Source organism: Tursiops truncatus, chromosome 18, assembly GCF_011762595.2.
Source record: "Tursiops truncatus isolate mTurTru1 chromosome 18, mTurTru1.mat.Y, whole genome shotgun sequence".
NCBI classification, from domain to species: domain Eukaryota; kingdom Metazoa; phylum Chordata; class Mammalia; order Artiodactyla; family Delphinidae; genus Tursiops; species Tursiops truncatus.
In genome coordinates this window covers 24478997-24506073 of record NC_047051.1, presented here as the reverse complement: position 1 = coordinate 24506073, position 27077 = coordinate 24478997, and the positions used below count along the sequence as shown (strand labels likewise).

At 37.3% G+C, this 27077-nt stretch overlaps 1 protein-coding gene across 6 annotated transcripts in view; it reads right to left on the bottom strand.

The window, feature by feature from the left end:
* VWA8 (von Willebrand factor A domain containing 8) overlaps positions 1-27077 on the bottom strand; it is a 364937-nt gene that overhangs the window by 297344 nt on the left and 40516 nt on the right. For all 6 annotated transcript variants that reach the window (XR_012327693.1, XR_012327692.1, XM_073795252.1 and 3 more), the window contains exons 3-4: positions 24734-24864; positions 21592-21702 (exon numbers count right to left, since the gene is read on the bottom strand). Coding sequence is in view for 4 of the 6 variants with exons in the window: in XM_073795252.1 (XP_073651353.1) it covers positions 21592-21702; positions 24734-24864 (242 nt within the window). In the remaining 2 variants the exon portion in view is untranslated. The remainder of the gene's footprint in view (positions 1-21591; positions 21703-24733; positions 24865-27077) is intronic.

The following is a 27077-nucleotide window of genomic DNA, read 5'->3' as shown; positions in this document are numbered from 1 at the left end:
GCAGATTACTTAACTATTGATAGAAACGAGAAATGAAGATTACAATCTGTCCTATCAAGATTTTTGTGAAGATCAGATAAACTAGGTGAGAACACGAGCAGACTGTGAGGTTTTATTTTATTTATTTACTTTTAATATTTTTTAAATTTCAGCTTTACTGAGGTATAATTGATGTATAAATTTATAAGTTATTTGATTATAACACACTATCATCATTAACTATAACCTCATGCTGTACATTAGATCTTGAGAATTTATTCATCAAATAACTGGAAGTTTGTACCCTTTGACCAACATGTCCCCACATCCCCCATTCCCTAGTCCCTGGTAACCACCATTCTAGTCTCTGTTTTCGTGAGTTTGGCTGTTTTAGATTTTATATATAAGTGATATCATATGGTATCTGTTTTTCTTTTTTTTAAATAGAAAAATGCAAATCAAAACTACAATGAGATATCACCTCACATCAGTCAGAATGGCCATACCATCACAACATCTACAAACAATAAATGCTGGAGAGGGTGTGGAGAAAAGGAAACCCTCTTGCACGGTTGGTGGAAATGTAAATTGATACAGCCACTATGGAGAACAGTATGGAGGTTCCCTAAAAAATTAAAAATAGGGCTTCCCTGGTGGCGCAGTGGTTGAGAATCTGCCTGCTAATGCAGGGGACACGGGTTCGAGCCCTGGTCTGGGAGGATCCCACATGCCGCGGAGCAACTAGGCCCGTGAGCCACAACTACTGAGCCTGCGCGTCTGGAGCCTGCGCTCCGCAACAGGAGAGGCCGCGATAGAGGCCCGCGCACGGCGATGAAGAGTGACCCCCGCTCGCCACAGCTAGAGAAAGCCCATGCACAGAAACGAAGACACAACACAGCAAAAATAAATAAATAAAATAAATGATATTTAAAAAAAAAAAATTAAAAATAGAACTACCATGTGACCCAGCAATCCCACTACTGGGCATATACCTAGAGAAAACTATAATTCAAAGAGACACATGGACCCCAATGTTCATGGCAGCACTATTTATAATAGCCAGGACATGGAAACCACCTAAATGTCCATCAACAGAGGAATGGATAAAGAAGATATGGGTCAGAGGACCTCCAGGATGGCGGAGGAGTAAGATATGGAGATCATCTTTCTCCCCACAAATACATCAAAAATACATCTACGGGGCTTCCCTGGTGGCACAGTGGTTGGGAGTCCACCTGCCGATGCAGGGGACACAGGTTCGTGCCCCGGTCCGGGAGGATCCCGCGTGCGGCGGGGCAGCTGGGCCCGTGGGCCATGGCCGCTGGGCCTGCGTGTCCAGAGCCTGTGCTCCACGGCAGGAGAGGCCACAGCGGTGAGAGGCCCGCGTACTGCAAAAAAAAAAAAAAAAAAAAAAAAAATCTACGTGTGATCCTGGCAGAAGACCTCAGACCTCCCAAAAGGCAAGAAACTCCCCACATACCTGGGTAGGGCAAAAGAAAAAACAGAGACAAAAGAATAGGGACGGGACCTGCACCACTGGGAGAGAGCTGTGAAGGAGGAAAAGTTTCTACACACTAGGAAGCCCCTTCACTGGCGGAGACAGGGGCTGGGTCGGGGGGAAGCTTCGGAGCCATGGAGGAGAGCACAGCAACAGGGGTGCGGAGGGCAAAGCGGAGAGATTCCTGCACAGAGGATCGGTGCCGACCAGCACTCACCAGCCCAAGAGGCTTGTCTGCTCACCCGCCAGGGTGGGCGGGGCTGGGAGCTGAGGCTCGGCTTCGGAGGTCGGATCCCAGGGAGAGGACTGGGGTTGGCTGCGTGAACACAGCCTGAAGGGGGCTAGTGCGCCACAGCTAGCAGGGAGGGAGTCCAGGAAAAACTCTGGAGCTGCCTAAGAGTCGAGAGACCATTGTTTCAGGGTGTGTGAGAAGAGGGGATTCAGAACACTGCCTAAATGAGCTTCAGAGAAGGGCACGAGCCACAGCTATCCGTGCGGACACCAGAGACGGGCATGAAATGCTAACACTGCTGCTGCAGCGACCAAGAAGCCTGTGTGCAAGCACAGGTCACTGTCCACACCTCCCCTCCCAGGAGTCTGTGCAGTCTGCCACTGCCAGGGTCCCGTGATCCAGCAACAAGTACCCAGAGAGAACACACAGCACGCCTCAGGCTGTTGCAAGGTCATGCCGGGCTCTGCCTCCGCAGGCAGGCCCTGCGTTCCGTACCCGTCCTTGAGCGAGGCAGAGCCCCCTAATCAGCCGCTCCTTTAACCCCCTCCTTTCTGAGTGAACAACAGACACCACAGGGCAACCTACACGCAGAAGCAGGGCCAAATCCAAACCTGAACCCCAGGAGCTATGCGAACAAGAAGAGAAAAGGAAATTTCTCAGTGCAGACCCAGGAGCAGAGGATAAAATCTTCACAATCAACTTGATGTACCCTGCATCTGTGGAACACCTGAACAGAAAATGAATCATCCCAAAATTGAGGAAGTGGACTTTGGGAGCAAGTATAGACTTGGGGTTTGCTGTATGCAACTGAATAGTTTATGATTTCTATGTTTATCTTAGTTTTAGTGCTTGCTATCATTGGTGGATTTGTTTATTGTTTGGTTGATCTCTTCTTTTTTTTGTTTTAATAATTAAAAAAATTTTTTACTTTAATAAATATTTTATTTTATTTATATCTTGCTTGCTTTTTTTCCTCTCTTTTCTTCTGAGCTGCGTGGCTGACAGGGTCTTGGTACTCTGGCCTGGTGTCAGGTCTGAGCCGCTGAGGTGGGAGAGCCAAGTTCAGGACATTGGGCCACCAGAGACCTCCCAGCCACACATAATATCAATCGGCGAGAGTTCTCCCAGAGATCTCCGTCTCAATGCTAAGACCCAGCTCCACTCAATAACCAGCACGCTCCAGTGCTGGACACCACATGCCAAACAACTAGCAAGACAGGAACACAACCCCACCCATTAGCAGAGAGGCTGCCTAAAATCATACTAAGTTCACACACACAAAAACACACCACCCGACATGGTCCTGCCCACCAGAAAGACAAGATCCAGCCTCACCCACCAGAACACAGGCACTAGTCCCCTCCACCAGAAAGCCTACACAACCCACTGAACCAACCTTACTCACTGGGGGCAGACACCAAAAAAAACGGGAACTACAAACTTGCAGCCTGCGAAACAGAGACCCCAAAACACAGTAAGTTAAGCAAAATGAGAAGACAGAGAAATATGCAGCAGATGAAGGAGCAAAGTAAAAACCCACCAGACCAAATAAATGGAGAGGAAATAGGCAGTCTACCTGAAAAAGAATTCACAGTAATGGTAATAAAGATGATCCAAAATCATGAAAATAGAATGGAGAAAATACAAGAAATGTTTAACAAGGAACTAGAAGAAGTAAAGAGCAAAGAAACAGTGATGAACAGCACAACAAATGAAATTAAAAATTCTCTAGAAGGAATCAATAGCAGAAAAACTGAGGCAGAAGAACAGATAAGGGACTGGGAAGATAAAATATTGGAAATTTAGCTACCACAGAGCTGAATAAAGAAAAAAGAATGAAAAGAATTGAGGAGAGTCTCAGAAACCTCTGGAAAAAACATTAAACACACCAACATTTGAAGTATAGGGGTCCCAGAGGAAGAAGAGAAAAAGAAAGGGACTAAGAAAATATTTGAAGGGATTATAGTTGAAAACCTTCCTAATATGGGAAAGGAAATAGTCAATCAAGTCGAGGAAGCACAGAGAGGCCAATACAGGATAAATCCAAGGAGAAACATGCCAAGACACGTGTTAATCAAACTATCAAAAATTAAATACAATGAAAAAATATTAAAAGCAGCAAGGGAAAAGCAATAAATAACATACAGGGGAAACCCCATAAGGTTAACAGCTGATCTTTCAGCAGAAACTCTGCAAACCAGAAGGGAGTGGCAGGACATATTTAAAGTGATGAAAGGGAAAAACCTACAACCAAGATTACTCTATCCAGCAAGAATCTCATTCAGATTCGATGAAGAAATTAAAACCTTTCCAGACAAGCAAAAACTAACAGACTTCAGCACCACCAAACCAGCTTTACAACAAATGCTAAAGGAACTTCTCTAGGCAGGAAACACAAGAGAAGGAAAAGACATACAATAACAAACCCAAAACAATTAAGAAAATGGTAATAGGAACATACATATCGATAATTACCTTAAATGTAAATGGATTAAATGCTCCAACCAAAAGGCACAGACTGGCTGAATGGATACAAAAACAAGACCCGCGTATATGCTCTACAACAGACCCACTTCAGACCTAGGGACACATACAAACTGAAAGTGAGGGGATGGAAAAAGATATTCCATACAAATGGGAATCAAAAGAAAGCTGGAGTAGCAATTCTCATATCAGACAAAATAGACTTTAAAATAAAGACAAGTACAAGAGACAGAGAGGACACTACATAATGATCAAGGGATCAATCCAAGAAGAAGATATAACAATTGTGAATATTTAAACACCCAACACAGAAGCAGCTCAATTCATAAGACAAATGCTAACAGCCATAAAAGGGGAAATCGACAGTAACACAATCCTAGTAGGGGACTTTAACACCCCACTTTCACCAATGGACAGATCATCCAAAATGAAAATAAATAAGGAAACACAAGGTTTAAATGACACATTAAATAAGATGGACTTAATTGATTTTTATAGGACATTCCATCCAAAAACAACAGAATACACTTTCTTCTCAAGTGCTCATGGAACATTCCCCAGGATAAACCATATCTTGGGTCACAAATCAAGCCTTGGTAAATTTAAGAAAATTGAAATTGTATCAAGTATCTTTCTGACCACAATGCTATGAGACTAGACATCAATTACACGAAAAGATCTGTAAAAACTACAAACACATGGAGGTTAAACAATACACTACTAAATAACCAAGAGATCACTGAAGAAATCAAAGAGGAAATCAAAAAATACCTAGAAACAAATGACAAAACATGACGACCCAAAACCTATGGGATGCAGCAAAAGCAGTTCTAAGAGGGAAGTTTATAGCAATACAAGCATAGCTCGACACAAGAAAAATCTCAAATAAATAACCTCACCTTACACCTAAAGCAATTAGAGAAAGAACAAAAAGAAAAACCAGAAAGTTAACAGAAGGAAAGAAATCATAAAGATCACATCAGAAATAAATGAAAAAGAAATGAAGGAAATGATAGCAAAGATCAATAAAACTAAAAGCTGGTTCTTTGAGAAGATAAACAACAATTAGCCAGACTCATCAAGAAAAAAAGCAAGACTCACATCAACAAAATTAGAAATGAAAATGGAGAAGTAAAAACTGACACTGCAGAAATACAAAGGATCATAAGAGATTACTACAAGCAACTATATGCCAATAAAATGGACAACCTGGAAGAAATGGACCAATTCTTAGAAAAGCACAACCATCTGAGACTGAACCAGGAAGAAATAGGCAATATAAACAGACCAATCACAAGCACTGAAACTGAAACTGTGATTAAAAATCTTCCAACAAACAAAAGCCCAGGACCAGATGGCTTCACAGGAGAATTCTACCAATCATTTAGAGAAGAGCTAACACCTATCCTGCTCAAACTCTTCCAAAATATAGCAGAGGGAGGAACACTGTCAAACACATTCTACAAGGCCACCATCACCCTGATACCAAAACCAGACAAAGATGTCACAAGAAAAGAAAACTACGGGCCAATATCACTGATGAACAAAGACGCAAAAATCCTCAACAAAATACTAGAAAACAGAATCCAACAGCACATTAAAAGGATCATACACCATGATGAAGTAGGGTTAATCCCAGGAATGCAAGGATTCTTCAATATCTGCAAATCAACCAATGTGATACACCATATTAACAAATTGAAGGAGAAAAACCATATGATCATCTCAATAGATGCAGAAAATGCTTTTGACAAAATTCACCACCCATTTGTGATAAAAACTCTCCAGAAAGTAGGCATAGAGGCTACCTACCTCAACATAATAAAGGCCATATATGACAAACCCACAGCCAGCTTCATTCTCAATGGTGAAAAACTGAAACCATTTCCACTAAGATCAGGAACAAGACAAGGTTGCCCACTCTCACCACTATTTTTCAACATAGTTTTGGATGTTTTAGCCATAGCAATCAGAGAAGAAAAAGAAATAAAAGGAATCCAAATGGGAAAAGAAGAAGTAAAGCTGTCACTGTTTTCAGATGAGATGGTACTATACAAAGAGATTCCTAAAGATTCTACCAGAAAACTACTACAGCTAATCAATGAATTTGGTAAAGTAGCAGGATACAAAATTAATGCACAGAAATTTCTTGCATTACTACACACTAATGATGAAAAATCTGAACGTGAAATCAAGAAAACACTCCCATTTACCACTGCAATAAAAAGAATAAAATACCTAGGAATAAACCTACCTAAGGAGACAAAAGACTTGTATGCAGAAAACTATAAGACACAGATGGAAGTAATTAAAGATGATACAAACAGATGGAGAGATATACCATGTTCTTGGATTGGAAGAATCAACACTGTGAAAATGACTACACTACCCAAAGCAATCTACAGATTCAGTGCAATCCCTATCAAACTACCAATGGCATTTTTCACAGAACTAGAACAAAAAATTGCACTTTGTATGGAAACACAAAAGACCCCGAATAGCCAAAGCAATCTTGAGAAAGAAAAACAGAGCTGGAGCAATCAGACTCCTGGACTTCAGACGATACTACAAAGCTACAGTAATCAAGACAGTATGGCACTGGCACAAAAACAGAAATATAGATCAATGGAACAGGATAGAAAGCCCAGAGATGAACCCACACACATATGGTCACCTTATCTTTGATAATGGAGGCAAGACTATACAATGGAGAAAAGACAGCTTATTCAATAAGTACTGCTGGGAAAACTGGACAGCTACATGTAAAAGAATGGAATTAGAACACTCTCTAACACCATACACAAAAAGAAACTCAAAATTGATTAAAGACCTAAATGTAAGGCCAGACACTATCAAACTCTTCATGGAAAACACAGGCAGAACACTCTAAGACATAAATCACAGCAAGATCCTTTTTGACCCACCTCCTAGGGAAATGGAAATAAAAACAAAAATAAACAAATGGGACCTAACGAAACTTAAAACGTTTTGAATAACAAAGGAAACCATAAACTAGACCAAAAGACAGCCCTCAGAATGGGAGAAAATATTTGCAAATGAAGCAACTGACAAAGGATTAGTCTCCAAAATTTACAAGCAGCTAACGCAGCTCAATATCAATAAAACAAACAACCCAATCCAAAAATGGGCATAAGACCTTAATAGACATTTCTCCAAAAAGATAATACAGACTGCCAACAAACACATGAAAGAATGCTCAACATCACTAATCATTAGAGAAATGCAAATCAAAACTACAATGAGGTATCACCTCACAACAGTCAGAATGGCCATCATCAACAATAAATACTGCAGACGGTGTGGAGGAATAGGAACCCTCTTGCCCTGTTTGTGGGAATGTAAATTGATATATCCAGTATGGAAAACAGTATGGAGGTTCCTTAAAAAACTAAAAATAGAACTATCATATGACCCAGCAATCCCACTACTGGGCATATACCCTGAGAAAACCATAATTCAAAAAGAGTCATGTACCACAATGTTCACTGCAGTTCCATTTACCATAGCCAGGACATGGAAGCAACCTAAGTGTCCATCGACAGACGAATGGATAAAGAAGATGTGGCACATGTATACAATGGACTATTACTCAGCCATAAAAAGAAACGAAATTGAGTTATTTGTAGTGATGAGGTGGATGGACCTATAGTCTGTCATACAGAGTGAAATAAGTCAGAAAGAGAAAAACAAATACCGTATGCTAACACATATACATGGAATCTAAAAAAAAAAAATGGTTATGAAGAACCTAGGGGCTGGAAAGGAATAAAGACACAGACGTAGAGAATGGACTTGAGGACAAAGGGAGGGATAAGGGTAAGCTAGGACAAAGTGAAAGAGTGGCACTGACATATATACACTACCAAACGTAAAATAGATAGCTAGTGGGAAGCAGCTGCATAGCACAGGGAGATCAGCTCAGGTGCTTTGTGACCACCTAGAGGGGTGCGATAGGAAGGGTGGGAGGGAGACACGAGAGGGAGGGGATATGGTGATATATGTATACATATAGTTGATTCACTTTGCTGTACAGTAGAAACTAACCCACCATTGTAAAGCAACTATACTCCAATAAAAATTTTAAAAAAAGGAAAAAAAGACTGTGATGTTTTAAATGAGTCACCATCAAAATGGATTCAGATTTAGTGTCATGTTCGATGCTGACAACATTAACAACTTACCAAAACAGAAAAGAGTAAGATTTTACATTGGCCTACGGCAGGTTGATCATAACCATAGTCCTATAAGTCTTCCAAGTTTAAGAAAAGTAGAAATAGAGAAAAATAGGAAATAAAGTAGGCCCCAAATGGTAAGAAGCAGGAAAAATATAATTTTTTAAAAAGTACTAAAGATGTGAAAAAAATCTTTCTTTAACTGATAGATGCTGAACAAAATAGAAAAATCTACCTTTTGGTCAAAATGCTGGAAAATCTGCTTTAAAAAAAAAAAAAAGGAAATCTCGCGACTTCCCTGGTAGTCCTGTGGCTAAGTCTCCACGCTCCCAATGCAGGGGCCCCGGGGTTCGATCCCTGGTCAGGGAACTAGATCCCGCATGCGGCAACTAAAGATCCCGCATACCACAAATAAAGATCCCGCATGCTGCAACTAAAAGATCCCGCATGTGGCAATGAAGATCCCATGTGCTGCAACTAAGAGCTGGTGCAGCCAAATAGATAAATATAAAAAAAAAAAAACAAAAAACCTCAATGACATTTCTCCTGTGTACTTAACAACATGACTAGGATTAAAGCTGTTAAACTTATGTTATCACTCTCTCCTTAAAAGTCTCCTTTTTTGGTCTTTATGGCACTGTATTCTCTTAAAAAAAAACTTTCTTTTCTGCTTGCCCATTCCATGTAGGTGGTGCCAGAACTACATCTTTAACCCCAAACTCTTCTTGTTCTGTAAGGTCTGGCCTCAGTAATCATACTTAATCACATAGTTGCAACCACCACTGTTATGCTAACGACTCTCAGCCTCAGGCTCCCCGCGAGCCCCACCACATAGTCCTGTCACATGGATGCCTCCAACCAGACTCTAGAAGCACCTCAGGCTCTCTTGTACAACACTGAACACATCAGATTTCCCCCAAAACCTCCTCTTTCTCTTATCTTTCTGTTTAAGGTGGGAGCACCATACACCCATGCCAGGTCCTCGATTCCTATCTCATCTCCTACATTCAATTTATCACCATGTCCTGCTGATTGGACTTCTTCAATATTTCTGGAACTCATTCCTTCTACCACTCCTCTAATTCAGGCCCTCCTTAAGTCTCAGATCTCCTCCCTTCTAAGTCCAAGCTCCTTAACTTAACATATATGTCTACCACAGTATGGCATTTATCATTCCAATACTTTTCCTGATATTAGTTGCCACACACGTGGTATTTTTATAACAGTGAACTGGTTGAGATTTCCCCCATGCTTATATATACCATACTGCTTTACTAGAAAAATCTGTCTGTTTTATACTGACCCCTTTGCTTAAAATTTAATTTTCCCTATAGTCATTCGCCCCCAAAAAATCTGAATATCTGAAGGGAGGAAAAAGACGATCTCTATTTTTTTTTTAGAGACTAAATATACAAAGAAATTTCTCAAATAGCAAAGCATTGACTTTCCAACTGTGCAAAAAACACAGGCATTGCTTAATCAAGCCTCCTTTTAATAAGCTGTTGAATTTTGCACTATATTGCAGAATTCATTTCAAGTGTCTATGGACTATCATAAAAAAATAAATTTTTATGAAAACCACAATTGGACTCAAGATGATCATCCTATTTTAAAAATAAGATCAATTCATGAATAAACCTACAAAACTGACTATCTTGTGGTAGCAGCTTTATTTTTTTTAAATGCATGGATAGAAGTGACTTAGTATCTCCTAAAGAACAAAAAAAATAAGAATCTCATTTTTGCTAGTTGAGAAAAGGACAAATTTATAGAAATGGCTTCCAGAACATTAAAAATAAAACATAAACTACTTCTTATAAAAATTCATGTTTCAATTAAGGTCTCAATTAAGCTTTCTTTCACAAGAATCTATTTACTCCAAGAAAACACAGCTCATAATAAAAAGAAACTCAGCTATACCTCAATTTAAAAAAAAAAAGAAAAAAAACTAAGTTATCACAACTTGTGGCAATATTATATTTAAAAAACTAAAATTTTTATCAATCTTAGTTATAGAACAGACTAAACATTGTATTTAACTTTTTTTTTTTTTTTTTTTTTTTTTTTTGCGGTATGCGGGCCTCTCACTGTTGTGGCCTCTCCCGTTGCGGAGCACAGGCTCCAGACACGCAGGCTCAGCGGCCATGGCTCATGGGCCGAGCCGCTCCGCGGCATGTGGGATCTTCCCGGACCAGGGCACGAACCCGTGTCCCCTGCATCGGCAGGCGGACTCTCAACCACTGCGCCACCAGGGAAGCCCTCTATTTAATTTTTAAATATTTCATAGAGATGAAAATACATGTTCTCTGAGATGAAACTAGAGATATGTATATCAAAATTTAGTGGTTTCCCAACTGTGGGCCAGGAAAGACAAAATCTTGACAACATAGGACAACAACAGACACTGCATCTGCTTTTATTTACTTCAGGAGACCTTGGTCAATTATGCATTGCACCTTTCCAGAGGAATCTGGAATAAGCTACAGAGAGAGATCAGAAGCAGAAGTCAAATACACAAAGGATTCCTTTCATCTACCTTAATGGAGTTAGGTGCTGTGATCATATAGTTGAAAAGGAGTGATGGATAGAAAAAGACCTTTTGAAAACCTGATAAATAAATGCTGCACCTCTTCTCCAGAGTAAAATGCACACAGGTATATGTCTACAGTAGAGACCTCAAGTTACGAACCTCTACTCTGAATGACGGATAGAAATAGAAAGTCACGATTTGGCACACACCATAGTAATAACTGTTGGAAGCAACAATCATCAATGGATGGTAAAATTAGTGGGTAAGAGTATGATGAAAGGGCTTCCCTGGTGGCACAGTGCTTGAGAGTCCACCTGCTGATGCAGGGGACACGGGTTCGTACCCCGGTCTGGGAAGATCCCACATGCCGCGGAGCGGCTGGGCCCGTGAGCCATGGCCGCTGAGCCTGCGCGTCTGGAGCCTGTGCTCCGCAATGGGAGAGGCCACAACAGTGAGAGGCCCGTGTATCAGGTAAAAAAAAAAAAAAAAAGGAGTATGACGAGAAACAGGATATTTGCAAAGACTCAAGAAAATCTCCCCCAACAAGATATTTATAAGCGACAAAGGGAAAAAATAACACGGCAGTGAAGGAACCTGGTAGATACCACCTTAACCAAGTGATCAGTTAACATACAGCAATGAAATGTATCAATTTCACATTATTGCTAAAAAAAAAAAAAATGCATGATCTTAACCAAATCATGAGGAAACACCAGACAAACCCATACCGAGCAACATTCTACAAAATAACTGGCCATGAAGAGAAGAAGGGAGGGACCTGTTGATAGGGAGATGGAGCTGGGGACAGTGTAGCAGCAGTCATTTTTTTTAATGATGCAAAGACTTGAGCATATTCAAATGATGATGAGGAGGAACTTTGTCTTTGACAAAGTATCACTCCTACCCTTCCAAGACTAGCTCTCTGTACTCTGAGCTTATGGCATTCCCTCTCATCTCCTCCAAAATCTTCCGTCAACTATACCATATCTTATTTGCATTTTCAGATTCCTTTTCTTCTACATACATGTCTCTACTTTAAGAAAATCTACAGTCTTCTGATACCTCTTAATATGCTCCCATTTTCCTCTCCTTTATTTTCAAGCCTCTTGAAAATAGTCCACATACTAACTGCCTCTAATAAGCATCCATCGCCTTATTTTACTGAAATTGCTCACCTGAAAGTACCAAAAATAAAACTGCCAAAAATCAAGCTTTTTCTTGATCTTTGTGTTCTCCTGTCCTTCAATCCTCTTCCGTTGATCCTCTCTTGTGCTTTATCTTCTATGAACATTTACCAGGTTGGTTTCCCCTTGGCTTTCCCCAGCCCTTCCTCTGCCTCCTGTCCTCTAAAAGGCAAGCATTTCCCAAGATTTTATTCTTAACCTTTCCCCCCCCCTTTCTCATTGGTTATTCCACTGGCAAAGATCAAACCTACACCCACAAATTCTTATTCATTCATTGAGTATTAATTACATGGCAGGCGCTCTGTTATCTGCTATGTTAAGTATAACAACAACAATAGATAAGACTTTTCCATTTTCTTTATTTCATTATTCTTGAGGAATAGACTGTGTGACCCTAGCCTTTCTCCTGAGCTCCAGGCTCACATTTCCAAATACCTTTTAAAAATACCTCCATAAGGACTGTTCAAACTCAACATGCTTAATCAAATCGAGCTCATGACTTCTTCCCTAAACCAGGCCCTCCTCCTAATGTCTATTTCAATTAAAGTTTCACTGATTCTCCTGCCATCCGGTATTCATTACTTCTGATTCCTCAAACAATGTAAGTGTAACCTCTAAATATCTCATGCATCCATGAACTCTCTTCATTCTCACTGCCATCGTTCCAATGGGAGCGTTCATTACTTCCTGCTTCTTTACTAAAAGAGCTAATTGGAACAGGCACCATATCTCAATACGTCTAGTCCTCAGTCGTCCTTAAGGTGATGAAATTTTACCTGCTGGAAAAGAGGGACTGAATCATGCCATCTATAACATCTATTTCAGCAGCAAGATACATGATTACGTGGTTTACCGCAACTTTATTAAGAATAATTTTAAAAATCCTCCCACTGGGACTTCCCTGGTGGCACAGTGGTTAAGAATCCACCTGCCAATGCAGGGGACACCGGTTCAATCCCTGACCCAGGAAGAACATTCCACATGCTGTGGAGCAACTAAGCCCGTGCACTACAACTACTGAGCCTGCCCTCTAGAGCCTGTGAGCCACAACTACTGAAGCCTGCGCACTCTAGGGCCCGCGTGCTGCAACTACTGAAGCCCACATGCCTAGAGCCCATGCTCTGCAACAAGAGAAGCCACCGCAATGAGAAGCCTGTGCACTGCAACAAAGAGTAGCCCCTGCTCGCCACAACTAGAGAACGCCCACGTGCAGCAACAAAGACCCAATGCAGCCAAAAATTAAATAAATAATTTTTTAAAATTAAAAAAAAAAAATCCTCCCATAAATAAAAAAGTCCTACTGTATAGTCCAGGGAACTATACTCAATATCCTGTGATAAACCATAATGGAAAAGAGTATAAAAAAAGAATGTCTGTATCTGTATAACTGAGTCACTTTGCTGTACAGCAGAGATTGGCACAGCACTGTAAATCAACTCTACTTCAATAAAAAAAATAAAATTTAATTTCAAAAAATCCAAACGTTTTTCTTATTAATTCAATGTTAAATTATTTATTTATTTTATACAACATTTAATTGGCAGTGAGGATGGATGCTTTATAGTGCAATTGCATTCAAAGATAAGAATATGAAAAGAGGATTATAAACTTATAAGAGTGCTATAATTTTTTAGAAAAAAATGAAAGAAAATCGACGTGCAAAAGATCACCCAAGATTTTTAACTTTCCTCCCAACTTGCCCTTTGGTTATGTAGTTATATACCCAGAGCATATGCAAATTAAAAATTTTAAATGTAAGCAAAATTATTGGCTAAAAGGAGAAAACGTTACTATTTTAGGATCTCTTTGCTTCCTGATTCTTTCTTAAAATAGTCTATAAAATGATTAAAATACTTTAATCAGTACCGTCAAACTTTATTAACGCAGTCTGATCATATTTGTAAAGAAGGATATTAAAAACTGAATAGCAAATCCATTAAGTACTTTAATATATCAGCAACATATTGTACCAGACTATAAATCTCAGACTTAACAGGAGATGCTGGAGAGAAAAAATGGTTACAAGTTTTGGGCCCAACAGAGGCCCAAGCATCTTAACCTCCTTGCATTAATGCCCCCTTTGCCCTCTGTCTGCTCAGCACTTAAAGTGTGGAAACACAACACTGAAGTTTTCCTAGTTCTCTCATATACCTGTTTAATCTTCCCAGCAGGATTCTTAGGTCTTCAAGGAGTGAGAACCCTGTTTTTTTATGTCATATTGGTGCAAAACTGGCTCACAGCAGACTTTTAGTGTTTATGGAATGAAAATGTAACCATTCAGTTAAAAGACGCTGTTATGTAAGTTTAGAAAGAATTTTTTTATGAAGAATACTTATCTATGCCCACACTTGATATGAAAACAGAACTGACAAGTTTAACTGTCAGCATGAGAGATGTAGCCTACATATTTCAAAACTTTTCTATACAGATTTTTAAATAAAATAATTGTGGTATAACTTTTCTTGTGAAATTTAAAAAGAAAGAAGGGAGCAGTGCATATATATTTTATGTGGAATGAATACTGGTGATCATTCCTTAATGTAGAAATTAGATCAACCATAAGGCTCATTTCCTGCCCTTCAAGCTATAGAACTTCCAGAGACCTAATTTCTCAAATAGAAATCAGAAAAAATGCAGAAAGATCCTTCTGGACAAAGCACCCCATATAGCAGCTTTAACCACCTAACACATGGATACAAAGTAGTTCAAGATAAAAGCAGCTGCATGACCTAAAATCATAAACTGTCTAAGCCCTGTTCTAGATTTGCTTCTGATTTGATAAAAGACCTTAGGCAAACAATTCATCTGGAGGTCTGTGTCCTCGTTTACTAAATGAGAATATCCTCAAGGGGTACTGTACAATGCCACTATTCATGAATCAATGCAGTACTAGAAAAATATTTAAAGCTGTAAAACCTATTAAAATATAAATTATTATTAATACAGTCATGATCTAATGAAAATAGATTCCAAAGAACTTCAAATACTCAAAATGGTTACAGTGTAACAGCATTGAAGAAGCCAAAGAAAAATGAAAAAAATATATATTTCAAGTTCTTTATTTTGAAATATCAGAATAGGATCAGATTGATTTTTGGTTGCTCTATCACCTGCTATGGGTGACTTAGATAAGTCACTTTCCTCTCTAAGCCTCCATTTCTTTCTAGTAATGGTGCTTATCTCATAGATTATGGTAAAGATTAAATAAGGTAACCTCTGGCACACAGTAAACCTTAAAAAGAAAACCACTTGCCTGTTATTATTACAAATACTATTATCCTTGTAGTAGTTGTCATTATCATCATCATCATCATCACTGCTCTTTCAAGGAAGTAGCATATGACAGAAAGAAGCTACACTTTGGAACTGGACAGATCCTGGTTCAAATCTTACCACTACTATTTATCAGTTGTATGACCATAGCCCCCTAAAGACTCTTATTTCACCTATAAGATGTGGAAGTCACCTCCATCCTAAGGATGTTTTGAGGATTAAATGCAGTCATATAAAGCACCTAGCACAACAGAGGTCCCCTCAATGAAAGTCATTTTTTATCTCCCTTGATTCTTTTTAAATGAATTAAATAAGTCTGTCAAACATTTAACATATGAGTAGATAAGAGTTGGCCTGAGCAAGATGGCAACATGGTAAGGAGCCACGGCCTGAGTTCTGACTAATACAGAGGCCAGAGTAAACATAGAGAGACCTTTTCCAACTGTCCTAGTGACAACTGGGACATATTATAACAATACGGTTGCAAAGGATTTGGTGCAGGTACTAGAATTCAATCATTCTCAAAAAACAAGTCAATGTTTTTCCCTATTTGCTAAAATAAGTAAACGGCACTTACACAAGATAAAAATCTCATCTTCTGATCAATAGCACTGTTATTCAATATATTAAGAGTTGCTTTTAGTGACTTGTAACATTTAAGCAGCATATTAAAAAAAAGTTAATCCTTATTTTTCTACTAATAAAAGAGAATCAAGAATTATCCGAGGGCTTCCCTGGTGGTGCATGGTTGCTAGTCCGCCTGCTGATGCAGGGGACACGGGTTCGTGACCCGGTCTGGGAAGATCCCACATGCCGCGGAGCGGCTGGGCCCGTGAGCCATGGCCGCTGAGCCTGCGTGTCCGGAGCCTGTGTTCCGCAACGGGAGAGGCCACAATAGTGAGAGGCCCGCATACCGCAAAAAAAAAAAATTATCCGAAACAGAGAATACATTAAAATATTATGTAATTGTTTAAAGTGCATTTTATATGTAATATTAAATATGTATATTGTATATTAAGGAACTTGACATTATTATGTCAAACAAATTAACAAGATTCTAGTGTGAAAAGAGTTACTGGTTTAGAAAAGTTGAAAAAAATCATTTGAAGTTCCCCATCCTGGCTTTCTACTCCCCAAATTAACGCTATATAGAGTGTCTCCTGTCAGCCAGACATAAAAACTTAATCACAATTTATTTGTAGCTTAGCTAATTTGTAACAGCTTATATTTGAGAAATGCAAGCAATGTATAATGACTTAAAAGTCTTCCTCTCCGGCTCTTTGGACACAGGACTCTTTGGCTCACAGGACAATAAACAGAATTAATGATAAAAATGTCAACAAGTAAGGTAAGGAAAAAAATTAGAGTAATAGATTTTTAAAGAGTTAGAATATCAACAATTTAGGCTTTTCTTCGGTTATTTTACCTTCAAAGACAAATGAAAGTTAATATGGTAGCAAAAAATCTTAATCTCCTTATTTCTCCATAAGTGTCATAATATGTCATATAAATTTTCATATTTCTGTTCTTTAACCTATTTTTCTTTTTAAAAAGTTCCTATAATCTATTTAGCAAAACAATTGCATAAAAAATATTTAAGTTACCTTCACATTAACAAGTGGATAAGTTACAGGAAATATTTACATAGACAAACATGGGGTATATGTCAACATTTTCTTGACAGATGGTAACTTATTTATTTCATCAGTATCTCTCTCCTTTTCTATATCCACTCAGTTCATTGACATCTTACAGAAGCAATAGTCAATAAACGTAATAATGATTCAACCTGGTTAGTACTTTTTAAAGCAAATTAAAGTCTATCAGTTTGGCAAAGTACATATATGGAAATACTCAATATTGACAAGAATCCATGAGGCAATCACTCAGTGCACACTGATGAGAGTACGAGTTGGAACACCCTTTCTGGAAAGGAATTTGGCGATATATGTATATCGAAACTCCTGAATATGTCTAGACCCTTTGATTATATTTCCAGCATTCAAGTCTAAAAAAATCATCCAAGGTAATAATAAGATCTAAGTACAGAGATATTCACCAAAGAGTTATTTATAACAGTGAAAACTTAGAAGGAACCTGAATGGCCAACAACATGGGAAGGTAGATAAAATGGGAATATTAAATATATAATGTCACATCTATTTGATGAAATACTGTACAGACACTAAAAGTCATATTTTTGAGGAATATCTAATATCACAGGAAAATGCTCCTAAAAAAATATCATGTTTTAAAAAAAGCAGACTGTAAAACCTTATATGCATGGTATAGCATTTTGGTAAAGATTACTATATTTGATTAAATAGATATGAATATAGGCATCATAGAAAGAAATACAGAAAATATTTACACTGTTGGTCTTGAAGGGGAAGATAAATAATTTTTATATTCTTCCCTATGCTCTTTATCACTTGCTCTATTATACTATCCTTCTTTACTATGTTTATTTTGTTTCCCCCACTAAAACATAAGCTCTATGATGGGAGGAATTTGTTTCTTCTGTTCACTGTACCTAGACACACAGCAGTCATTTCAATAAATATTTATTAATTAATAAATACTACATGTGTATACACACACATATATATCTATAAAATGAGCATTTATGACTTTATTAATCAGAAGAAATAAACATTATTTTGAAAGAAAATATAAATTCCCTACTACAGAATTATTAACCTAATTCTGATCTTCAAGAGTAGTAATTGAGCTCAACCTCTCATTTCATCATCAATTATCCAAAATCCTGCATGAAAAAAAGCAGTCTATGGCCATGACCCCCAACTCGGATTTGGGAGTTTTGTCAAGGTTTCCAGCTGAAATGTCAATTAGAAATTACTTGGACATCAGTCATATGTGCATACAATGTCAACCACACTGAAAACCCCAAACTTTTTCTCCTTAGCACCCACTAGATGGCCACAGGTATTTCTCATCTAGGTTGACCCACCTACATTAGGAAACCTCACCTGATGGTTATATGGATACTGCCTTTCCCTTGATCCCAGACATCAAAGTCAACGGTTAAGAATATTAAATAAAAGAAATTTCTAAATAAAATAAAGATCTTTCACTCTAACAAACATGAGTAGCTGGTAATCAATTGGTAACTTCAAATATTTAGAATTCAGATGGTAATTATTCATTCTGATGACTCAAAATAGATGTCAAAAGGACAGATGTATTTTCCATTGGAAAGCCCCCTGGTCCCATCCAGAGCCTACTTATTCTTAATTTACTTAAAATTTTAACAAGGTTGATTAACCAAAGGAGAAACCTGTCATAAAATGTAAGTGTCAGTTACATTCCAAACAGTTTTTAGGTGCCAGAGATAAGCAAAATAGTTACATTTTAGTGGGGAAGACAGACAATCAACATGAAAACAAATAATTAGGTAAATTCAGAGAGTGATAGGTGCTCTGAAGATTACATTATGTATATGACAGCAGGGTTCATGTGGAAAGGGCATGGGCGTGATCGGTGATTATAGAATGTTATGAGAATTTATAAGCTGAATGATGAGGAGGCAGGAATGTACAGATCTGGGAGAAGGTCATTCCAAGCAGAGGAAATATCAGGTACAAAGCCTCTGAGGCTGGAAAGCACTTGGTCTATTTTTAAAAGAACAAGAAGGTCACTGGAGCTGGAGTCTAGAAAGCAAGGGAAAGAAGAAAGGAGATGAGGTTGACAAGGTTGGGTCCTGTAGAGTGTGGTGGCCTTGTTAAAGGGTCTGGATTTTATTCTGGGTGTGATGGGAGTGCATGGATTTAAACAAGCAACTGATAGGATCCGATTATGAGCAAACAGTAAGGAATATTAACTGCCAAATAAGAGAGAAGAAAAAAATGTGAAAATCAGATACAATCTCATAAATAGCCTGAAGCAACTTAGAGAAAGGACTAACACGCCTATATCTCCATCACAGGCTCTGAAGGTGTCAGTGCATTACAGCATCCTAAATAGCTGATGTTTATCACAATAAGTAGGATTCACCAAGAAAACATGAAAGTATAAAATACTACCATACATTTACATAGCACTTCCAATATTTTATAAATGGTAAAATAGGTATCATCTGAAAATATGCTTTTTAGAATGGCAAGGAGAATATAATATCAGAGTTTCATCTAAATGATTTATTTTATGCTTCAAGAAATAAATCTTTAGCTAATCAATAAACTTAGTTACCTGAAATAACTCCATTTCTGAGATTTCTGAATAGGCAAAGTTTTAAGCTGTCTTTAAAATAATCAATGTACAAAAATCCCTTTCTCTTCCTTACTTTGCATTGCAACCATCATCTAGGTATAAAATCCACTCAAAAAATATGTTTTTAAATCCATGCTCGACCAGACAAAACCAGTTCTTTCATCGTCACTTAAATATATTCCTATCCCCTCTCCTCTACACAGGCTGTGGTCTCATGTTCTAATCTCTCTCCTCAGCTGCCCACTATCTCAACTCAAATCCCATCTCCTTCATTTCATCCTCATTGGGTCCCGAAAAGAAGCAAGCACTGTAAAAGTACATTTTTTCCCATTTATAATTAGAAATAAAGTGAACATTTGGCATTATGTGAATAAAATGGATTTCTTTAAATACACTTCTGTGCTTCATCCACAAAGCATTACTTTTCTAATTGCTGGAAGTCTGAACTTCTCAGATTTTCCCACCATATGATGCTAAGTTTGCTCACCACTGTTTAAGGTAGTTATTGTCAAATCACTTTAAGTACATTTTTCCTTTTGTAATTAATTAGTCATCTGTGTGACAATGTGAATATTCTGGTCTCCAAAAATTCTTTCACTCAGTGCTTCTTACAATTTCACTCTTTTAATTATAAGTAATAGTGTGTACTCCTGGGAAAGCTTCAAATTTAAAGAACTATGAATGTTCTTTCCTCGCCCCACCCCAAATGCCCAGTCATACCTCCACAGAGGTCAGCCCTGTTTACTGATTCTTGTGTTTCCTTCTGGAAATTTTCAATGTATACACAAACATTTACACATTTCTTCTTTTTTTCTAAATCACAAATGGGACCATATTATATATACTGTCTTGCAACTTCATTTTTTTTTCCGTTAATATATCCCGGACTTCTTTCCTATCACCTCATATAGATTCATCTCATTTTTTTAAATGGTGACAGAGAATTCTATTTACCATTATTTATTTAATTAGTCTCCTAAATGTACATCATTATAATTTTCACTTACAGTTTTATATGATATCAAACAATGCTACAATAAACATCCTTGTATATATAACTTTACACGCTTTGTGTGAATAACATTGGAAAGAAAAATTGCTAGAAATATTACTGCTGGATACAAATATGTTTAATTTCTTTTCTTTTGATAGATAATCACAAATTTTCTTTCAAAATTGCATCAGTCTACGCTCCCGTTAACAGCAATGTTAATTCCTCATCCCTTCTTCCTCATCAACAATGGACCTTAGCAAATTATTTAATCTTTACCAATCTGATAGGTGAAGGAAAAACAGCAGCTCACTAGTGTTTTAATTTTTATTTTTTTAACAAGAAGATCAAGCATCTTGTCACGAATTTATTGAATATTTGAAATCTTTTCTCTATGAAATGTTTAAAGCCTCTGTCCTTTTTTCTATTAGGTATTCCTAACAAAGAACAATATTTAATATTTTAAGCAATATATTTAAAGAAATGTACAACAAGCTTCATTATAATTTTCAAAAAATATTATTTTAATTGGTAACCTACACCTAAGTACTCTCTCCAAAAAGCTGCAGTTCCTGGAAGTATATATCTAATTTCGGTATGTTTAATAAACCTTTACAAACTTGACCTTTATATTGAGAATACATTAATAAATGTGCTAGAGAATTTCCTATATTAAAATCGCCTTAATTCTTTTTTAAAACAAAACAAATTTCTATAGGCAATTAATAGGAAGCAACTGAAAATTAAGAAATCAGCATATTGATCTTTAGCTAACATTTTAGAACCACTAATTCCAACTATGGCTTCTTATTTAGTACTAAACTAAGAAGGCCTTTCCAAGAACAGGAAAACCAAAAACCTAAATTAAATCTGTCTTGAGAGAGCACAGTACATCCATCTTTCACTATTACATGAGCTACTCTTTTTCTACTTCAAAAATCAATTTCTTAAAGACCAGGAGTAAACAACCAAGTGTTGGAGTGTGGTAAGCACTTGCCTGATCGATGTAAAAAGCCGTGCCTGCGCGGATCTCTCGACGCTGTTTGAGATCAGTTTCGGTGGTGTCTCTTGATAAGGCGATGTATTCAACCTCCCGTTTGGTCAACTCCTGAAAAGCAGAGCATGTCCCAAAATAAAAATCAAGTTCCCAACGTATGCTTTGGAGCCAGTTATCTGACAATGTCACTCTACAGAAGAGCATTTTAAATGTAATTCTAGATTAAAGCCTTTTGAGCCTCAGCTTTAAGAAAAATGCAATAAATGCAGCATTAACCAAAATATGTATATATCTCTCCTCAGAGCTCTACTTTTACTGTACACAATAATTTATGACTTAATTACTTACTACTTAAGCAATAATAATCAAAATTAGATCTTATAAATCTTAATGTCTCCTGTAGAGTTCTTTTCAAATATCAAGAGTAATAATTTGGCTATTACTTGATTTTCAGACAAACGATAGTCATCTCTGTAAGTAGTGTTCATCTTTTTTTTAAAGGGTGATTTAAATTAATTTATTCCAGGAGCCAATGTTTACCAACTATATATTGATACAATATGTTAGGTATTTAACAAGTGTGAAAATAAGGTAAATATCAATAGTCAGGAGAGACACATACATAACTATTCAGGAAGGAAAAGAAGAAGTGAGATGAGAAGGAGGAGGGGGGTAAGGGGGTTATTATTTCACACACAAAAAGTCATTTGATTTGAAGGAGAAACCATCCAGAATCCATTTCTTTTAGAATAATTAATCTATCCCTAATTAATTTTGCCATATATGTAGCAACTATGTACAAAAAGTTTTTAACATTATCCTTGGTTTTACAATGTTGAATTAAAAGCAATGACGTGCTCCAATCCAATAAGGCATACAATATGTTTTTACTAAACAGGAAGAACAAATTAATTTACTGGACGAGTATAAAGAAAAATGTTGAATGAGCATGCCATTACTGGTGAAAGCGGATATTTCCACACAATGGGATTTTTTTCTCCACCATGTGATGTTGATAAAAATACATTATTATTGTCATTTAGTTTTTTAAAATGTGCTGGGTCCCATGCACCCATAAATTTCAGTATATGTGGAAAGAAGGGAAAAGTTTTAAATAGAGAAAACATACACCATAGTGGTGAAGATGTAGTGATACCAAATGATGTTTCTCTAAATAAGAATGAATTGCCCACGAGAGCACAATTTTGGAGTTAAGTAGCAGGTTTTCTTTTAGCAGATACCTCCTTCTGACTTCGCCTTCCTGTCTTGTTTAATTGATTGTCTGAATATGGTCTCCCACACTGAAAAACCCTGTCATTCACACTGGTTGACAAAGTGGTGTATGCCTCTTACTGTTAAATTGTACCACGGTAGCACCCTGAACTGCCACAATGAGGATGTTATCCTCAGTCTTGAGTTTCCTGGGACTCTTCACCAGCCAAGACAAGCACCAAGGTCTCCTCAGCTGCAGCTTCACAGAAGCGGTACCAGCAAGTTGACAAACAGCACCAGAAGCAGCAGATGGGAGAGGTGGCAGAGGTCTGTTGAGGTTTCTTTGAACTATCTACAAAACTCATTTCATATGAGTGAAATATGAAATAAACACAACTATCAAATTATTTCTATTTAATTTCTCATTGGTTCAACAGGCTTGCCCCCAAATTTCTGCCTTTAAAGATGTCATCTACTCTGGCTCTTACTATGCATAGAATCCTATAGCTAATGACAGCAGTACCCATTGCAGAGTTTGGAAGGCAGCTTAGGCTATTAAGTTTTCTTCCACGTATTTCCACATCCTAAAGCTGCCTCAGCTCTAATTCACAATTTAAAGTTTGGTGCTTGTTGTCTTTTTAAGATACAAGCTTTGTACTTATAAACTTGAGTTGCATTTTTGAGCCAACAAGACTCCTATAATCTCCTAGCCTGGCTCATTCCACATTTCTCACAAGCTTCAAAGTCTTGCGAGAAACAAAATCAAAGTGAGATATTGTGGCCTTTGAAATGAGCCAGGCGGTGAGTGCACATCTTAAAACTAAAGAGGTTCTAGACCTGGGATTTTCGGTGGCTGACTCTGCATTCTTAGACAAGACACTTTTGCCTTGCATATTAATAAAGTGAGGATAATACTACAATGGCACGTTGTACCTCACAAACTGGTTCTAGGAACAAATAAAAATATGAAATTTATGAGCTAGAGGGAGTTAGTTTCTGATATGTTCATTCTATTTTTATCATTCCTGCCCTACATGATTTTGAAAGTACCAAGATAAATTCACCACCGAAATAGAAGAGTACGCAAAGTACATTTCAATAGCTTAGAAATCAATTATTTAATATCAAGTTACAAAGGAAACTTTAAGTAAGCTTTTTCTCTTCATCCTGAAAAGTATCTTTGGGACAGACCTACTTATCTGATAGTGTTCTTCCTTGAATCATTAGAGCAATGCCTATTAACACTGACAAAGTAGTAGAAAACAAGTCCTATAATTTTTTAAAATTTGTGTCGAGATTTGAATATTTCAACTCGCTTCACAACCGTACTCAGAGAACTACGAACATTTAAGGGGATAACATGTCAGAAAGGGGAAGCAATGTGAGATCTGAAGTCTAGCTCCATCATTTACGTATAAAGCTTGAGTGAGTTATTTAATTTCTCTGAACTTATTTTCTCATCTATTTAAGAAAAAAAAAAAGAGTGCAAGTTAACACATAAGAGAGATTCTGTAATCCTCAGGCTCCCTTTAAAGACCACATAACATCAAAAGTCAGAATTATCTGGCTTTTCAAAATGTGGACCGAAGATAAAAGAATGCTTCCTGAATAGTATAAAACTGCACTTTGTTTTGTAATCTCAGTGTTGCTGATTCTATCTGCTACTCATTGCCTGAATTTAGATAGATCTCTTTCCTACTGGAAGTGGAGGGTTTTCTACTTACAACAACATTTGCTAAAGCTATGAAAGGCAAATGTACATTTACTTCCCAAGTAACTTATTCCAAATGCTTTATAAACAAATCACCCTTCAACGTCAACATTTTTAAAGCAATGACTAATCCTGGTATTTTTATAAATTCTTAATTTATTTACAAAATAGCTTATCATAGTTAAGACCCTTAGGAATCCACAAGAATTCATTGCTTACCAGGTACTGCATAGCAATAGAGCGGCGAAGAGGCCCAGGAGGTCCTATTAGAAAGACATCTTGCCCCAAAAGATCCTTCTGCATTATCCATCTTAGATGCTGAATTACTGATTGAGCCAGAGAGTCTGAAACTTTAAGGTGGAAAAAAGGTAAAATGAAATGCAAATCACAATACTACATATAAGTCTTCAAGCAACCAATGCAGACAGTACATTAAGTTAAAATATATATATATTATATATACATACACATATATACAGCACATGCACACACATGCATATATACATATACACATATATACATTCATACATACATCTGGTGAATTTTCACACTGTTTTACAATAAAACCATTATTATCTAATGTTAGAACAAAGTTTATTACATCACAAAGAGCCACATAATCCCATACTTCAAAGCTTATTAAGAAACAGGAATTCTCTGGTGGTCCAGTGGTTAAAACTTGGGCTTTCACTGCTGTGGACCCAGGTTTGATCCCTGGTCGGGGAAGTAAGATCCCACAAGCCACATGGTGTGGCCAAAAAAAAAAGCTTATAAGAATGCTTGAACAATGTGTCACCAAACGAATGAAAGTGATTTTCAAGGGTGATATGAGCAGTTAGTACCATTACTTTGTCACAATTTTAAAGCCCATCTCTTTTGTTCTAAAAAGGGGATATGACCAAATCATCCCAGACAATTAATAATTATCACAGTTTTGAAAAATTTTTTAAAGCTATAATAAGTTGGCACTGGGTTGTGAGATCTCTCAAACTTCACAGTTAGGAAGTCTGATGTAGACTTAAATGACTTCTTTAGAACTTAAGTCTATCCTACACCAACTCTTTTGGGAATAGAAGACTACTCCGTATAATGCCCTTCTAAGTCTACTATTTTTTTTTTTTTTTTTGCCACGTGGCATGCGGGATCTTAGTTCCCCGACCAGGGATCAAACCCATGGCCCCTGCATTGGGAGTGTGGAGTCTTAACCACCGGACCACCAGGGAAGTCCCTAACTCTACTATTAAATCACCCATCAATCCACTCATCTTCTCCCTAAACATTTTTTTAAATGTTTGTATTAATACAATTAATTTGTGTTTGCTCACTTATAAGTCACCCAGTGACCTAGCAAGTGCTTCCCTAGGTATACAAGAAAAACTCTTGCCCTTATACACTGAGACGTATAGAATACTCACAGCAGTGTGGCTCAAAATAAAACTGGAGACAGGAGATGGATAAAAAGCATGCAGTGGAATATTATATAACAACAACAAAAAAAACCAGAATGAACTACCACCACTTCCAACAATATGTTTAACTCTTAAATAAGAAAAAAATTTGTCACAAAATAAATCATACATTAATGATTAATATCACTATTTTGATAAAGCTCAATAAACTAGCAAATTGAATTCTTTACAAATACATACATATGTGATAAAACAGTGCTTGAAAAAGCAAAAATGCAAAAGTGATAAATTCAGGATATTGGACATGGAATCAGAGAGATTCTCATGGATAACTTCAACGGTATTCGTAACATTCTACTTCTTAAATTGGGTGTGGGTACAGTGTTTCTTTTACTATTATGTTGCATTTTATACATAAACACATACAATACTGATGTTATGTATATGTATATATATATATGTATTGTGTAAATGTATATAAAAAACATGAAGTCTTTTGTATGTGTTGAATAACCCATACTTGTTAATCTTTGTTTAATCATCCAGGAAGGTCATGAAAGAATTCAAAGATCAATCTAAGAACGCTTGCCTTGGACTAAAGCTGTGCTTCCCCCCACCCCCTCCACCAACAGCATAATCTTGCTAGGGTGGTTCCCCCTACCCTCCCTGAAAAAAGTTAATATTGAATCATTGAAAAAAATAAAGATAAATTTCTGATTTTCTTAATCATGGTGGGAAGATCAAGGACAAGGTTTTGGGCAGACTGGTTGGTGCATCACATCACTGGGGTCACATTAAACCGTTTTATAATTTCCCCAAAGCAATGCTTCTATGTCTGAAAATCAGGAGACTCATCACCCAAGTGGAGGTGCTTGGCTTCTCTCCTGTCCTCTACGAAGCCTCTACACCATGCATGGGGGCAAAAACTGGTTCTTGGAGGGGGACTTGAGAATAATTCTTAGCTATTACAATGGTCTGTTGCCCACTAAAGGGATGCTGTGCATCAACAGATATACAATATATCTGTGCATTGAATTCCACGGAATTGGGGAGAGACAATTGGGGGAAAATGTTCTTAGGAACAATAATGAAAAACAGAATAAAAAACATTGCCCAATAATGAAAAACAGAATAAAAAACATTGCCCCAAGACC